Source organism: Rattus norvegicus, chromosome 9 (genome assembly GCF_036323735.1).
Source record: "Rattus norvegicus strain BN/NHsdMcwi chromosome 9, GRCr8, whole genome shotgun sequence".
Lineage (NCBI taxonomy): Eukaryota > Metazoa > Chordata > Mammalia > Rodentia > Muridae > Rattus > Rattus norvegicus.
The window spans coordinates 69345560-69364490 of record NC_086027.1 but is presented as its reverse complement, the minus strand read 5'-3'; the positions used below and the strand labels follow the sequence as shown (position 1 = coordinate 69364490).

Genomic DNA, 18931 nt, shown 5'->3' with positions numbered 1-18931 from the left:
TTCTGTTATTTTTCTATGGTTTCATATAATTATATACTTACCCAAGTGTCCCCTTCCCTGACATAGGGGGACTTGGGGGCTTCTGAGTTGGAGGTGTTGTACGTGGCAGTCCACCCATCTTCATATTCTGGGTACTCACCTAAAAAAAATGTTGAAAAAAAACAATTTAACTTCTTGCAGTGAAATAAGTTGCTTTTGGAAAATAAAGAGGGGAAGGTTTAAATAAGAAAAAAATTAGAGGCCATGCAATTTGTATGCAATTCCTACTCTACTATTCTACAGTTGTACTCAAAGGACTCTTCCTAATAGGATTTTCCAAATTATTTTAAACTTGTAGTAAAAAATTTATTTGCCATTAGGCCATCACACCAACAGATCACTGGTTAGACTATTTGATATTACATTCGGCTACAATTAAATAGTATAATTCTAAAACCTTTAGTGATAACAAAAAGCTCAATTAAAAACAATAAGCCCTTTAATCAATTCTTTGGGGAATTGTTTTCTTTATATAACAAGTATATCATAAAACAAATTTCCAACTAAAAATATGCAGTTATGCATATACTCAGTTATAATTGGAAAATATACAGATAAATTGTATGATATACAAAAAAAAAGTTCAGCTCTTTCAACTTGGGAGTCACTCTCACAATTTAGATTTAATGTTCTTCTTATGAGGAAATCACCTACCTTAAAGCTGCTAGAAGTTCAAGGCACTTTCCTAAGTATCTGAAACACAATGTTAGGGCTGAGGTAACCCATCACTGAGAACACAAAAGCCACTATCACTGTGTGATTTCTAGTGGGAATTAAATACACTAAAGCCCAAACTGAAGGCTAGTTGATGCATGAAACAGTGTAACATAGTCAGTCCTAAGTCAGAGATGGACCATGACTGCATTCATAAATCTATTCCAAAATGAAATTTCAAATACAGAAAAGATGGACAATCTGGGACTAATTATGTCATCTAAGGAATATGTCAGTACTTGTAGAGAAACCCCTAAAAATCCAGTTATAAGGAGTCAGTAAGGAATACAGTGCAATGCAACTTCACATTGTTTGAGACCAAAAGGTTAGAATACTATTCACAAAGTAGATTCATGCATGCTCCTTTTTAAGTCCCTATTATTTTGCATTGCCATCTTCACAAACACATTTACACAAAGAATCTCAAATTTCTCATACTATCTTCAGAATTAAAATGTTATACTTACAACATGAAAGAGTAAGATATTATACCACTGAAGTTGGAACAGATTTACAATTTTAATATATATTAATATACATATATATATAGCTATGAAGCCTTAGCTAGCCTGAAACTAACTATATATAAACCAGGCTGGCCTTGAACTCACAGAGATCAGCCTGTCTCTGCCTCCTCCCAGGTGTTAAGATTAAAGGCTGCACCACCACACCTGGCTAATTTTAAAATATAAATTTTGTGAAAACAAATCTTAATTATGTCACATAGTACTAAAGCTGTCAAAATTAACTCTGACTTCGGTGGATATTTTTTAAGTTCTAAAATAATAATTGTTAATTATCCAAACAGGCAAGAAATAATATATCAAGCAATAAATTCTTCAAATGAATAGCCCAGTGAACAAGTTGTGTGTGATGTTAAAATGATCTTTAATGACAAATGGTACCTTTGAAATGTTATTATTTTTAAAGTAAAGCATTTGTGTGTAATCTTTTGCTGTTGCTTTCAAACAGTAAATACAAATTATCAAGTAAGAAATAAATTACCCTTGCTATCTCCCTCTTAATAAACAGAGGGTATGGGAATTTTATCTTTAAAATGTCAGAAGACACTTTCAAAAAAATCAATTCACATTTGAAGAAAATTTTGTAAGTAAAACAAATAACCACCATAGCTTTTAAAAACTGCATTGTCTTGATTTAATGATACCACAAGATTTGAGTAGTAACCAAAGTCCTTTAAGCTCAACCTTAAACAACACAAAACCCAAAGTTACGATAAGTGATGGGGAGAAGTGAACCAAACACTAAACTACAGTTCAATTTGCTAGGAACAGGAAGGAGAGGAGCAAGAATAGAAAAGGAATAAAAGAAAATTTTATTCTATACATGGGATAGCAAAGATACTTGAAAATAACTTTCAACTATATTTTTTATTTCAATTTGTACAGTGCTTTTATTTAAATTGCAGTACCTTCTCAAAGTCTTAGAATATATATACAAAAAAAGCTCAAAAGGAAAAAAAACAGTAAAGTGGTCTATAAAAGGAATATAAATACTATATATACACACATATGCATATATGTGCATATATACATACATACGTGTGTGTGTATATACATATATATATATATATGAGTCATGTTTAAAAGGAAGAACTATCTCTACAAAAAAATTTTTAAAGTAGCAGTGCGAAAAGAAATTGTTAGGGGAAGGCGGTGTGTGTCACTTTTTCTAGAAAGATATAAATAAATGTCTATCCATCCTAGAATGGGATATGGTAACAACAAACTGAGAAGAGGGTTTCATCCAAGTCTGGCTTGATGAACTGGTAATTGGAATTACCTACAGAAGCCTGAGTAAGGGATTGCTTACAGGAGCTTGAACAACTTACAGGCACCTACACCATCCACCAAGTATCCTCAGACATTGTTAAACACTTGCATATCCTTAGGAAGAACAAGGCCCTGCAGAGCTACCTCATGAACTACCCTCGAGCTCTCCTCAGCATTCCAAGAAAGATGTTAGCAAGCATAATTTTGTGAAGGTCTCATATGGATGGAAAACCATTAACTGCTCTGAGTCAAGATGGTAAGAGTGTTCCACAACAGAATGTTTCACAAAGAAATCTGAGCTGAGTGGAAACAACAGGGGCAAAGTGAAAGGAGGGAGTCAAAACAAATGAAAAAGCAATTACAGGGACATGTCCATAATTTCAGCACTTAGAAGTTGAGACAAAAGTAGCAAGAGTTCAAGGCCAGCTTCAGCTACACAGTGAATTCAAAACCAGCGTAGACTTCATGGGACCCTAAAAAGAAAGGCTCTGGGGCTAAATGTAGAATTCAGTATTTGAATTCATACTTAATATGCTCAAAGCTGTGGCTTGATTATCTTTAAAAAAATTAAATACAGAAGGAAAGAAGGATTATGTATAATTTGTATCTATACATGGATTAGAGGAAGGGGAAGAAGACAGGCCAAGTCCGTAATTTCCTGTCCAACATTATCCTTCTCTACAGAACCATATAGAGAATATGTTCAAGGTCAAAAGAGAAACACTGCCCATCCTAGAAACTTAAAGAAGCATGGAGGAATAGCCTAGGCAACAGGCTAACCACTAAGAGCAAAGGACCTATTTCTTTTTCTTCTTTTAATATTTCTGGACACTGTTACCACTTTGTATATTAACAGAGCAAGAACCAATGAATACTGCCTGCCTTTTTTAAGTCTAGTTCACTGTAATTTAGCCATTTTAAACAGAAGAAATCTTCCCACAATTCCACATTCCTGGGTTACCAGCAAAGTAAAGGCTTAGAGCCTACTTTCCAGTGACTTTATTTCCTTTGTCAGGACCACCTGCCATGGTCAGGCAAAATTTTTATGGCCATGGTTAATACTAAGTAAAACAGTCATCTTATATCCTGATTATCACTGACTACACTGAAGATATGCCAAACTGAAAAGCAACAGAAAAGTACATATTTGAAAAGAAAGGAGAGAATGTGGCTAAGAAAGAAAAAGAAATGCTGCTGGGCGGCAGTGACGCACGCTTGCGCGCGCAAACACCTTCAGACCCAGCAGAGGCAGGCTGACCTCACACACAGAAAGTTCCAGGACAGCAAAAGAAGCCCTGTCTAGGAAAAAAAAAAAAACAAAAAACAAAAGAAAAAAGAAATGGTAAGACTGGTGAAAATCCCTTAGTGACACTGTATCTGACAGGTGTCTTCAATTACTTGGAATGTTTTTATCATGGATCCTTAAACAGCACCAGTTTTATCTTGGTTGTGTGGGGTTTCTTATTTGTTTGGCTGATTGGTTTCTACTGAACCAGGGTCTTCTACATTCTAGGCTAGTGTTCTAGCACTGTGAAATACCTTCCAGACCTCATCTCTAGTTCTTATTGTATTTCTTAAGCATTATCATAAACTTTGGAATGTTGTATATACAAATAATATTCACTTTTAAAAAGACTTAAGGTGAGATTATATTGAAATATATTTTATACAAATATTTTAAAAAGACTCATTCTTTTGAAAAATGTACTGCAACTTAAGAAAGGCATACGACATGATATTTTTTGCTACTCAAGTTTTTAATTAGAAGTCAGAAGATAATGACAAACCACATAATTAAGCACACCATTTATAGAATAAAAAGCCATTACACAGGGGGAGGGTTCAATAGAGTATATTAGTTGGCCCTCCAATCAATAACAAAATTTCAACATTTATAAAAATCTAGCAATTTTATCTCTTAACACTTTATAACAATACAATTTATATTTCAGTTTCATAAAAGCACCCATTCATTCAGCAAATACTTGAAATACTAATATCTAATGGGTAATTGGTACTGTTCTAGGCACAAAGAACAGGGCAGTGAACAAAATGGACAAAAATATCTACTCTCAGGGAGCATAAGGACATACAACAAAGTTGCCAGACCTAAATAATAAATAAATAGGACTAATTTGTTGGTTCTAAAAGGCCAAATGCAAAATATCTCTTTACTCCCCATATGTAATATTCTACATAAGAACACAGAATGGAAATCCAGCCCTGGAATCTCTTACCTTAAATCTAAGCAACCACTTAATGCATAAATGGAGCAAATAAAAGAGGTAAGGAAGAAAAGCATTGAAAGGTTAGTTGGACTTCAGGATGTGAAGACAAAAGAAAGAAAACAAAGAAAAACAAGTTAAGCAATCAGCATTCACAGAATAATGTTTCAGTAGATCATAGAAAGAGTGGTTAAGCAGATGTGTCATGGACAGGAGTTTCCTTGATGATATAAGACAAGTGTTTATTCAAAACTTTAAATCCTTTAAAGAGTTCTTCAAATTAGCAAACACTACATTACAAACAACAGAGGCTATAGTCCTAAAAGAAAAATATTTTATTTTAAGGATTAAAAAATAATTATACAAAAGAATCACCTTTTTATTATATAAACAGGCAAAGACAAATCTTTTATATTCCAAGTATCTTTTGGCATCAGATTCTGGTAGCAGCCTATAACATTCTATTAGCAACTGTTAGTCTTCAACCAACTTTCCCCAAGTTAAAACAAATTACAGTTTAATTATACATTTAGTTACATATCCTATTTTAATATGCTTTAATTAGTCATTAAAATGTATAGGAATCAACTATAAAATTAAATATCAAGTTCCAGATAATAACGCTTATTCAAAACTCTGAGGTACACACTTTAAACCCAGCACTCTGGAGATAGAGGCAGGCTGATCTCTGTAAGTTCAAGGCCAGCCTGCCCTACACAATGAGTTCCAGGCCAGCCAAGGAGAAAACAGTGAGAATCTATCTTTAAAAAAAAAAAAATCAAAAAGCCCTCTAAATTAAAAGTTGTTTTATAAATTTTTACTGCATGTTTTATTTTTACACATCAAACATTAAATTAAAATGTACTGATTTCTGGCCAAAATGGTGGCATACATTTTAAATAGTCTCATATGAGAAAAATATATACATGAACTATATAGCTTCAAGGTAGGTATAGAATTATTGCAAGTCATACTTAAGTATTTTTCACAATCACTACTGAAATATAAATTGTAAATAATGTACTTAGCTGAAGCTCTGAATGGGCTCTTCAATGTAAAAAAATCAGCTCACAAGAAGTACACTTTCCTCAGCTACAGTAGATGTTCCAAGTGCTAGTGCTAGGGCGCAGGGCTTTGTGTGAGAGAAAGCTCATACTCAACCACTGGGCCACACTCCAGAGTTTTAATGATGGTACTTCATATACATACTAGATACAAAAATGCATCTTTTAAAGATGGCCAAATATAAAATGTTATAAATTTAAAGTCACCAGAAATAAATTTACAATTTTTAACTCCACTATTCCCATCTAAAAGGTTGAGATAAAAATTATTCTAGAAAAAAATTCAAATTCATATTTAGTAACATATGCTGTTCTGAAAATTAATGCCAAAAGTCTGCTGATGTGTTTTTCAGATAAGAAAAACATTTTAATACTATACTGAATGCTTTTCTCTATCATTACTAAATCATTAAAAGACTAGAACCACTATACTATAGTTGATCTAGTTCATTATGAACTAAGCAAATCCACTGAAAGATGACTGCTTTGAAAGGGTAACACTAAAGAATGTAAGGAGGATACAACAGTAGTAAGCAATCTTCACAACCACAACTGGGTCAAGATATGGTCCTTGAGGAAATTAAACGAACTTTAATTTTCTAGGATTCCATTAGAGCCTCTGGAAAGCTTGACAGAAACTGCACCTACCTTTACGCCATGTCCAATGTCATCTAAAATTGTGTAGTCAATAGGTTTTCGAATATAACGGACTGGCCGCTCAAGGTTGGCTGGTGCAATAATCTTATGGGTCCTTGAAGTGTTTTTATTGGTAGTCAAAATACCAATTTCTCTTCTTGCCACTTTCTCTTTATGAATATCAACTGTCTGCAAGATATAATATAAAGAAAACAACACAAAGATAGATAGCCCTGGTTTCCACATAAATAATAATCAAATTATTGATTATTATTCAACATTCCTTCATATTTATTTCATAAACCACCTTTTCTCTAGACTATTGTCTTTATTCATTTTTAGCCTAATGCAAGGGTCACCAAAGTATGCCTTCAAATATAACCTGGCCTACCACCTGATTTTAACAGCCCACAAGTTACAAGCAGAACTTAAAATGTCATATGTAAATGTTTGCATGTACTGCTGTACAAATATGTACACACATATAGATGCTAGTGTGTGTCCATGTGGAGGGGTGCACATATGTATAGACATGCTGTGCATTTAGAAACCAGAGGTCAATCTTGAGTATTGTTTTTCATAAGCTGTCCACATTGTTTATTTCTGAGTCTTCCACTAGGACACAGGTCTTCCTAATTTGTCTGAGCTGGCTGACCAACCAGTCCCAGGCATCTGTTTCTGCCTCCTGGCATGCATGGTACAACTGCACACAACACCCATCTTTTTACATAGGCTTTGGGAACAGAACTCAAGTCCTTAGGGATGTTCAATAAACACTGGAGCAACTGAATCATTTCTCCAACCCAGAGTGATCATTTTCAACAGAAAATAAAAATAAGAATAAATAAATAAAAATAAGAATCCAGGCATGGTAGTGAATGCCTTTAATTCCAACACTTAAGAAGCTGAGATAGGTAAAGCTCTTGAGTTCCAGGCCTGCTTGCCTGCTCTACATAATGAGTTCCAGGACAGCCAGGCCTATGTGGAGGGACCCTATCTCAAAAAACAAACAGAAAGAATAAGAATAGAAATAAAAGAAAAAGGGGTTGGGGATTTAGCTCAGTGGTAGAGCACTTGCCTAGCAAGCACAAGGCCCTGGGTTTGGTAAGATAAGAGTATAAGTACAAAACGACTTGAATCATATTCCTTACTGTGCTGTGGTAGGTAGACACAACCTACAATACCACTCTGAAATAAGCCAAACTGTCTAATGTTGCCAAACATCTCCCTAAGGGTAGAACTGCCAAGATCAAAAGCCAAAGATCGGAAAAACCTCCTGGCTTGTTTCTTACATTATTGACTCAAATAACAATTGTGACTGCCTATGCTGGCTAGATTTTATGTTAACCTGACATAAGCTAAAGACATCTGAGAGAAGGCAACCCCAATTGAAAAAAAATGCCTCCATAAAATCAGGCTGTAGCCAAGTCTGTGGGGTATTTTCTTAATTAGTGATTAATGGGTAGGGCCCAGTCCACTGCATGAGGCGTCATCCCTAGGCTGGTGGTGCTGGGTTCTATAAGAAAGAAGGCTGAGCAAACCAAGAGGAGTAAGTCAGTAAGCAGCACCCTCTAGACCTCTGCCTCAGCAACTTCGGCGGCTGCGCTGTTTGAGTTCTTGCTCTAACTGTCTCCAATGATGAACTGAGATGAGGAAGAATAAGGAAAATAAATCCTTTCCTCCCCAAGTTTCTTTTGGTCGTGGGGTCTCATTACAATGGATCTCTAACTAAGACACTGCCTTAGAACAGATATTTAGTGTCATTAACTAGTTTTTGTCATTAATTTTTCTAAATGTCTACAATAAGAAAAGTTAAGAGAATAAAAAAGTATTAAGTTGTATTCTTGTTCCCTCAGATTGAACTGCATGAATTCTTGTGAGGGAGAATCAAATTTTAATTTTAGAAAAGTAGTATGTTTCTATTTAGTGCTTGAATAAAAGCTTGTTGACATGCACAAAACCTATTTCAGGAAAACACTAGTCCAAAAGATTTTGAGGTTTTCAACAGTCTCCTACAATCCTATAATGCCAGCACTTAGGGAGACAAGATTCAAGGCCTGCCTAACTATATTCTGAGATCAAGCCAACTCTGAGACAAGGCATGGTGGCACAGAGGCAGATGTGAGTTCGAGGCCAGCCTGATCTACAAAACAAGTTCTAGGGCAGAGAAAACCTGTCTTGAAAAGCCCACCCCACAAAAAAGCCCTAAAATGCAACAAACAGCAAATATATACATATCCATCTATACACACACATATACATATATATTATATATATACACACACATATATTTACATACATATCAAAGTAATATAATACCAACCCACACTTATCAACTTAAAAGGTTTTTAGGGACTAGGAAGATGGCTTATCAGTTAATAGTACTGGTTTCTTCCAGAGGACCTAGGATTAATTCCCAGCACCCACATGGCAGTTCACAACTGTCTGTAACCCAAGTTGCAGGAAATTGGATACAATATTTTGGCCTCTTTGGAACCAGGAATGCGTTGGCGTATAGACATACAAGCAGACCAAACATCCACACACATAAAACAAAATTTCAAAACATGTTTTAAAGGATGCTGTAAAGTCTATGTCGGGTACTTAAATAAAATGTGACCACCATGCTTTCCAGATCAAGTGCTCAGCTTTCAGGGATCAAGGCCTTTGCCATCTTCATAGGACTCTGAATCTTTAAAAGTGCAGGTTCCACAGTAACATTTGCAAAGAATTTTAGTGGGGAAAAAACCCTTATCCTGGAATTCTGAAGTTACAATTACATGGAAATGAATTCACTTATTTAGATAAGTATTGACGATAGTACTTTCCTATGGCCAGAACCTGCTCAGCTAGTAAACAAAGTGAATGCAGTGCGTGCTGTAAATAGGACTACCATTGCAGCAGATCCCGTTAACTCACAAGCACACACCGAAGAATACCACCACGACTGTACAGACCTTAAATATCTCTCTCTCAGAGTTTCCTATTCATTAGTTTTCCCATCCTTCTCACTGTCACTGCCAAGCTGGTCTTACATGATGCAGGCTTCCCCATATAACCGGTCAGCCACACAGCACCAAGAACAGGTTCCTTTTGCTCTGAAGTTACCATACTGGCTCCCAGGGCTCCTATAAGCCTGAGCCCCAGCCCCACATCTCCTTCATGAACCCAAGCACATTTTCAGACCCATCCCATCGGACGACAGGAAAGCACTATATAAAATATGGTTTTTTTAGCTTTATCCACGTACTATTGTTTCCCATTACCACAGATAATTTAGAGTTAACCATCCTAGAGAGCTACCTCAGCAGCTCATCAGTATGGGAAAATTTTGTAATCAGTTTGTTGATTAACTAAATTTAGTATTTTTATAATGTTTTAATTAACCATTTGTTCAAATTACAAATATGCTTCAAATTATCTATCTTCTATAAATAAATCAGTTATTTAAAAACGTAATAGGTGGCTAGTGAGATGGCTGACCAGGTAAGGGCTCTTGCCACCAACAATGACAACCTAAGGTCAGCTCCCACAAACATGTGGAAGTCTAGAATCAGCTTCCACTAGTTGTCCTCTGAGTTCAACACGTGTACCTGCACCACACAATGGATGGATGGTTGAATAGATGGATGGGTGGGTGGGTGGATAGATTAGTGGGTGGGTGGTTGGATAAGATTAAATGTAATGGGTATTTTTACTAATTTTAAACTTATACCCAAATAGAAAAATTTTTTAGAAGTTGTTAAAAACATAAGAATGCACACAAGTGCACCCTAGGCAACATACCCAATAAGACCTTGTTCTTTAAACAAAACTACATGTTAAAAAAATGATTCAGAGCTAGAGAGATGGCTCTGTGTTTAAGAGCACTGGCTGCTCTTCCAGAAGTTCTGAGTTTAATTCCCAGCAAACACATGGTGTCTCACATCCATCTGTAATGAGATATGGTGCCCTCTTCTGGCATGCAGGGAGAACATTATATACATAATATATAAACCTTAAAATATAAAAACGTAAAAATAAAATTAAAAATAGTACAATGAATACAATAGTTTCAATCTACCTGGTATAAAGTCTGCCATTGCTGTCTTGGAATATTTACTAAATATTTGCTTTCTAAACACAAAACATTTTCTTCTTTATAGTACAGAAAAGGCTTTTAGGGACTGGAGACAACTCGGTGCTAGAGTGCAGACTCCGAATGTAGGATGCCTTCAACTCAATTCCTGTCACGAAATCATCTTCCCTCAGTCTAGAGATCATCAAATAGCTTTTATAGTAAACTGGTTGTTTTAAACATAACTCTGAGAAATTTTAGGAGCTATTTGATGGTTCAGTGGTAAAGAGGAGGACTTGAGTTTGGGTTCCTAGGATCTTTGTAAAAGTCAAGCATGACAGTGAACACCTAGAACCTTGGAGCAGGGACGTCAAACCAGGATCTCTGAGAATCACAAACAATAAGAAACAAACATACAAATAAAAAGTATGGGGCTGGAGAGATGGCTCAGTGGTTAAGAGCACTGGCTGCTCTTCCAGAGGTCCTGAGTTCAAATTCCAGCACCCACGCGGTGGCTCACAACCATCTGTAATGGGATCTGATGCCCTCTTCTATCTTCACGAAGAGCCACTCATGTACATAAAATACATAATAAATATTTTTAAAGGTTCTCGGAAAGTGATTGTAACCTCGAACCTGTACACCCACACACACCTGTGTACATGCTCGTATACAAATACAATTGAATTACTGAAGCGAGTTCTGCAGATTCTTAACTGTGAGGCCGCTCTCGCATCCTACACATTCCTTTATCAGTCCATCTCCAACTCCTACAGCACACTAAGGGCACTCTGACACACACAGAAACCACTGTAGACTTTAATCTTCACTCTACATGTACTGACCTCTAAAGACACAAATCTAAATTAAAAGGGTTCAATGCATTCATAACAACTCTAAAGTTTGCTAATTCTGACCTACTAACCTCTTTCAACTTCTCTCCTACTTTCCAGTAGGTTTCATAAACCTAGCAGCTTTATTAAACATCAAGCATGAACTTCAGCCCTATATAGCAGCCAAGTGTGGCAATGCACTCCTGCATTACAGCATTGGCAAGCAGACACAGAGATTCTTGAGACTTGCTGACCAGCCAGCCTAGTCTGTGAGCTCAAGATTCAGGGAGAACATGCTAGAAATAAATAAGGTTGGAGAACTGCCAAGGTTTGCAATTAAATAAGCATCCCACCATAGCTTTTTTTTTTTAAAGGTAAAAGTCGCGCAGACCAGCTCTGAATGCATAATCTTCCTGCCTTAGCCTCTTCAGGGCTCACACTACAGGTATTCACCACTGTTCCCAGATATAGGATTACTTTAAGTGGACTGAAAATACAAAAATTATTGTAAAAGCTATACCAAGAGGCAGTCATTGAGAATTTATATAGAGTCTAAAAACATGACTATGTGTTTTTATTTTGTTGGTGGTGGTGGTGATGGTTTTTTTTTTTTTTTTTTTTTTTTTTTGGAGCTGGGGACCGAACCCAGGGCCTTGCACTTGCTAGGCAAGCGCTCTGCCACTGAGCTAAATCCCCAACCCCATGACTATGTGTTTTAATGCTGATTATGAAAGCTATACCAAGAGACAGCCATTGAGAACTTTTTTAGATTCTAACTACATGAGAATATGTGTTTCAATGCTAAAAGAGCAAAATCTCAAAACCTATTCTGATCACAACTATATATTTTTAAAGATAGATGAGTTTAAAGATATGAGGACACAGTTGCTGTCTTCATGCACACCAGAAGAGGGCATCAGATCCCATTACAGATGGTTGGTGTAAGCCACCAAGTTTAGTTCCTGGGAATTGAATTTAGGACCTCTGGAAGAGCAGCAAGGGCTTACTCTCTGAGCCATTTCTCCAGCCCCACAAACTATGATAAGTAAACTATAAGGAAAGCGAAAAGCTTGGGCAATAGTAAGAAGGTTGTTTTTCCACTTCCTCTCTGCATTTTCTTAAAGATGGCTTTTGTTTTATATAACGAGTTCAAACTTTATTGTAAAGAACTTGTATATTGAAACTTGCATATTGAAATAGTGACATTAGCCAGACCCAAAGTGTATACAATTCAATGAACATCTGTTAGAATAGCCATGCTGAGGACATCAAGCTTGCTTTGAATTTTACACTTGCACTATTAGTGACAATTTTATGTACTTATCCAGCGCGCACATACACACTCCAAAAAAAAAACCATCAAAGTTGAAGCTACCTTCTTTATCCTCTAACACTACTACTCTTTCTGGTTCTTCTTATTTAGCACTTACTGTAAAGACTCATGTAAAGATATTTTTATAAGGTTTGCTAGTCTAAACTTTCCCATTTTACAAGAATGGTTGATAGGTACCATTCTAGTAAACATAAAACCTGGGCTAAGTGGGAGTTTAGCTCAGTAATAGGGTGGTTGCCCAGCATACATAAGGCTCCAAGTCTAATTCCAATTAATAAATATAAATAAAAAAAGCTCTCACAGGCACATATATTTGAATGCTTGGTCATTAGAGAGTGGTGCTACTTTACAGTGATTAGGAGGTGTAGCCTTGTTGGAGGAAGTGTGTCACTGGGGGTGGGCTTTGGGGTTTCAAAATGTTTAGACAAGCCCAAAGAACTTCCTGCCTACTGCCTGTGGATCTGGATACAGAGCTCATAGCTGCTCTCCAGCACACTTCCCACCAATCAAATGCCTCCCTTTATAAGAATTCTGTGCTCACCATGAGACACCATTCTCTTCACAGCAATATAACACTGACTAAACCACCAAGGGCGATGGGGGGGGGGGGGGTGCTTAAAAAGCCAACTGATAGGAGAAAAATTAAATTAGCCACTAAGTTATTGAACCTTTATTTTTAAACCAATAAAGACACACACACACACACACAGACACACACACACAGACACACACACACACACACACACAAACACAGACACACACACAGAGTCTGCCAAAATACTAAAAAAAAAAAAAAAAAAGATACCTGGGTGGTGGTAGTGGTGCACTTCTTTTTAATCCCAGCACTCAGGACACAGAGGCAGGAGGAGCTCTGTGAGTCCAAGGCAAGCCTGGCCTACAGAGTAAGTTCCAGGACAGCCAGAATCACACAGAAAAACCCTGTCTCAAAAAACCAAAAATAAAATACCAAAATAAAATTTCACTTCAGGAATGATTATGCTACTGTGGCAACTGAATTTTAATAAAATCCATCAAAATTTACTTTTCTATCAAACTGTAAAGATAATAACATCACAGTGGGATATAAAATGAATAAAATAATAAATGAATAAAATTCAATTAAAAGATACTACACAAAAAGAAACATAAAACAACGCAATACTAAGTTTACATTTTCCAAATACATGTGCATTAACCTGCATAACAAAGGCAGTCAATAGGCAGTGTGTTGCTCATAAGCAAACAAATTTAACAAGGTCTCACTTGTGAAATATGGTTGATTGAAGATTCCATTCTCCGTAACTGCGATGCCTGAATATCCAGCATCTGTAGGACATTGTTGGCCAAGGTGTTTATCAGATATGCAACACTTGCTAAGGATTGAGTGGTGTACGCTTTGGTTTCTTCTAGAGCTCGCTGCTTATCTGGTGACTGTAGGGGAGGAAAACGATGACCATTAATTTAAGGATAATTAATTTCTAGCAAATTAACTCAGTCATTTAAACCCTTCTGTTATTATACCAAATTAAAAATATTCTGAAAACCATCATTGTTATATAATTCCAAAACTAAATGATTCAATAAATTCACTGATATTTTCAAGTTAACTATACATTTTTATATAAATACAAATAAAGTTCTGAGTTCCAGAGTATACTTTGAGCAATGACAGCATATACACATCTTCCCAATTTAACTACTTGATATGAATGTACAAATACTTATTCTATTTTATCTTGATTTCCTTTCATCCTTACACATAAGATATGTAAGTATTAATAATGATAAATAAAATGGCTGATAATAAAAATAATTATAAAATTGAAATGTGAGGCTACTCTGTTCTCATGTAATTTATGGGGTAGAAATTGCGTATGTCAGCCCTTTCTTAGCAGTCAGCAGTGCCTATCTCACAACTTCTGCAACCCAGAAGCCTTACTTGAAAAATAGGAACCAGGCAACAAGAAGTAACCACATGACTATTTTCCAGGTTATAATGCAGAGCACTAATAGTGACATATTTTATTTTGCCAACTGCCACCTATAGAAGGAGTCTGTTGTTCATGATAAAGCTAATCCAAGTTTCTGAATCAGAAACCTCATATGCTAGTGACACCGCTAATAGAAACTACAAATAGTCACCATTTCTCAGTTACGAAGCAGAGAAGGTACATCCCAGATTCAATCATTCTAAGAAAATGTGGACAGAAAACGAAAGAACTGAATGAGAAGTCACTTTCTAAAGCATAAATCCCTGTATATAGCTGCAACTGCTCAAATGCTGTCATTGCTCAAAGTATAAATCGGAATGCAGTGATACGATTTACCAGAAGTCTACTACAGTCCTAATTACGTCTCTCCTGCAGCCTACAAAGCATAGATATAAATTTCTCCAAGAATTGGAAGAAAAAAGAAAACTCTTTAGAAGAAGTCATTAAAAAAAGAACCAAATTAACACCATATTACCACGAAAAGAGTTAAGGAAAAAAAGAAATTCAAGTAAAATCAAAGATGAAAGGGACAAATTATAACTGATACCACAAAAATACAAAAGCTTCCTAGGAACTATTACCAATAACTATGTGCCAATAAAGTTTAAAAACCTAGACAGAACCAGATTTCTGGGTAAACACAGCCCCCACCAAAACAGAACCAGGAAGATACACATAACTTTAACCTACCAAGAACAAGCAGGAAAATTGAATCAATAACACGGATTGTCCAAAACAATAAAATAATAACAGCACTAGATGGTTACACTAATAAATTTTATCAAACTTTCAAAGACAAAATAATGACAAACCATGTATCATATACACACCTAGTACTTGGGAGGCTAAGGCAGTAAGATTTCAAGTTCAAGGCAAGCCAAGGCCACAGAGCAAGATTGCCTGTACAAACAACAAAAAAACCAATGTCAATTCTCTTCAAACAGTTTCAAAGTATGGAAAGGAAGTCAACTCCCTAGACACAACACAAAAAGTCTACAGGCTGATCCCTATGAACATATAGATATAAAACTTCTCAATAATATTAAGTCAAATACAAGAGCATGATCATCATGTGAGACTTACTCTACGAATGCAAGAAGTCAAAATGAAAGTTGGTAAATAAAATACATCACGTTAAAGTGAAGGCTGAAAGAATGTACAATCATCTCCACAGATACAAAAAAAGCATTTGATAAAATCCCTTTTTGGGATTTGAATAAAAATGGCCTCCATAGACTCATACAGAGGTGTGGCCTTGTTCAAGGAAGCATGTCACTGGGGATGAGCTCGGAGGTATAAGATCAAGATAGGCTCAATGGAAACCAGAAGAGACTGCTCTCTGTACATACATCTCGGACGCCAGAGGAAAACACCAAAGGCCATCTGGAACCCTGGTGCACTGAAGCTCCCGGAAGGGGCGGCACAGGTCTTCCTGGTTGCTGCCGCCGCAGAGAGCCCGTGGGCAGCACCCCGCGAGCAAACTTGAGCCTCGGGACCACAGGTAAGACCACCTTTTCTGCTGTAAGAAAGCTGCCTAGTGAAATCGGGACACACAGAGGCAGAATCCCTCTAGGACCGGGCACGTCCTGTGTTTACCGGAAGTCCCACACCCGCGGATCCCGGCCCGCAGCAGCTCTCTGCTCCCAGACCCCGTGGGAAAGGGACCTCACCGCCTGGCCAGGTGGGCACTCCTGAGGCTGCATAAGCTCCTGGAAGGGGCGGCGCATATCTTCCTGGTTGCTGCCACCGCAAAGAGCCCGTGGGCAGCACCCCGCGAGCGAACTTGAGCCTCGGGACCACAGGTAAGACCAACTTTTCTGCTGCAAGAAAGATGCCTGGTGAACTCAAGACACAGGCCCACAGGAACAGCTGAAGACCTGTAGAGAGGAAAAACTACACGCCCGAAAGCAGAACACTCTGTCCCCATAACTGACTGAAAGAGAGGAAAACAGGTCTACAGCACTCCTGACACACAGGCTTATACGACAGTCTAGCCACTGTCAGAAATAGCAGAACAAAGTAACACTAGAGATAATCTGATGGCGAGAGGCAAACGCAGGAACCCAAGCAACAGAAACCAAGACTACATGGCATCATCGGAGCCCAATTCTCCCACCAAAACAAACATGGAATATCCAAACACACCAGAAAAGCAAGATCTAGTTTCAAAATCATATTTGATCATGATGCTGGAGGACTTCAAGAAAGATGTGAAGAACTCCTTTAGAGAAACACAGGAAAACATTAATAAACAAGTAGAAGCCTACAGAAAGGAATTGCAAAAATCCCTGAAAGAATTCCAGGAAAACATAAATAAACAAGTAGAAGCCCATAGAGACGAGACACAAAAATCCCTGAAAGAATTCCAGGAAAACACAATCAAACAGTTGAAGGAATTAAAAATGGAAATAGAAGCAATCAAGAAAGAACACATGGAAACAACCCTGGATATAGAAAACCAAAAGAAGAGACAAGGAGCTGTAGATACAAGCTCCACCAACAGAATACAAGAGATGGAAGAGAGAACCTCAGGAGCAGAAGATTCCATAGAAATCATTGACTCAACTGTCAAAGATAATGTAAAGCAGAAAAAGCTACTGGTCCAAAACATACAGGAAATCCAGGACTCAATGAGAAGATCAAACCTAAGGATAATAGGTATAGAAGAGAGTGAAGACTCCCAGCTCAAAGGACCAGTAAATATCTTCAACAAAATCATAGAAGAAAACTTCCCTAACCTAAAAAAAGAGATACCCATAGACATACAAGAAGCCTACAGAACTCCAAATAGATTGGACCAGAAAAGAAACACCTCCCGTCACATAATAGTCAAAACACCAAACGCAAAAAATAAAGAAAGAATATTAAAAGCAGTAAGGGAAAAAGGTCAAGTAACATATAAAGGCAGACCTATCAGAATCACACCAGACTTCTCGCCAGAAACTATGAAGGCCAGAAGATCCTGGACTGATGTCATACAGACCCTAAGAGAACACAAGTGCCAGCCCAGGTTACTGTATCCTGCAAAACTCTCAATTAACATAGATGGAGAAACCAAGATATTCCATGACAAAACCAAATTTACACAATATCTTTCTACAAATCCAGCACTACAAAGGATAATAAATGGTAAAGCCCAACATATGGAGGCAAGCTATACCCTAGAAGAAGCAAGAAACTAATCGTCTTGGCAATAAAACAAAGAGAATGAAAGCACACAAACATAACCTCACATCCAAATATGAATATAACAGGAAGCAATAATCACTATTCCTTAATATCTCTCAACATCAATGGCCTCAACTCCCCAATAAAGACATAGATTAACAAACTGGATACGCAACGAGGACCCTGCATTCTGCTGCCTACAGGAAACACACCTCAGAGACAAAGACAGACATTACCTCAGAGTGAAAGGCTGGAAAAAACTTTCCAAGCAAATGGTCAGAAGAAGCAAGCTGGAGTAGCCATTCTAATATCAAATAAAATCAATTTTCAAATGAAAGTCATCAAAAAAGATAAGAAAGGACACTTCATATTCATCAAAGGAAAAATCCACCAAGATGAACTCTCAATCCTAAATATCTATGCCCCAAATACAAGGGCACCTACATACGTAAAAGAAACCTTACTAAAGCTCAAAACACACATTGCACCTCACACAATAATAGTGGGACATTTCAACACCCCACTCTCATCAATGGACAGATCATGGAAACAGAAATTAAACAGTGATGTCGACAGACTAAGAGAAGTCATGAGCCAAATGGACCTAACGGATATTTATAGAACATTCTATCCTAAAGCAAAAGGATATACCTTCTTCTCAGCTCCTCATGGTACTTTCTCCAAAATTGACCATATAATTGGTCAAAAAACGGGCCTCAACAGGTACAGAAAGATAGAAATAATCCCATGCGTGCTATCGGACCACCACGGCCTAAAACTGGTCTTCAATAACAATCAAGGAAGAATGCCCACATATACTTGGAAATTGAACAATGCTCTACTCAATGATAACCTGGTCAAGGAAGAAATAAAGAAAGAAATTAAAAACTTTTTAGAATTTAATGAAATGAAGGTACAACATACCCAAACTTATGGGACACAATGAAAGCTGTACTAAGAGGAAAACTCATAGCGCTGAGTGCCTGCAGAAAGAAACAGGAAAGAGCATATGTCAGCAGCTTGACAGCACACCTAAAAGCTCTAGAACAAAAAGAAGCAAATACACCCAGGAGGAGTA

At 37.1% G+C, this 18931-nt stretch overlaps 1 protein-coding gene across 50 annotated transcripts in view; it reads right to left on the bottom strand.

Moving 5' to 3' along the window:
• Abi2 (abl-interactor 2) overlaps window positions 1–18931 on the bottom strand; it is a 169559-nt gene that overhangs the window by 126140 nt on the left and 24488 nt on the right. For 26 of the 50 annotated variants that reach the window (XM_063266759.1, XM_063266783.1, XM_063266777.1 and 23 more), the window contains exons 2-4: window positions 13958–14125; window positions 6484–6660; window positions 42–139 (exon numbers count right to left, since the gene is read on the bottom strand). In XM_063266759.1, the coding sequence (XP_063122829.1) occupies window positions 42–139; window positions 6484–6660; window positions 13958–14125 (443 nt within the window). Of the gene's footprint in view, window positions 1–41; window positions 140–4783; window positions 4802–6483; window positions 6661–13957; window positions 14126–18931 lie in introns of all 50 variants that reach the window. The other 24 variants (XM_063266748.1, XM_063266749.1, XM_063266755.1 and 21 more) reach the window with 2 other exon arrangements.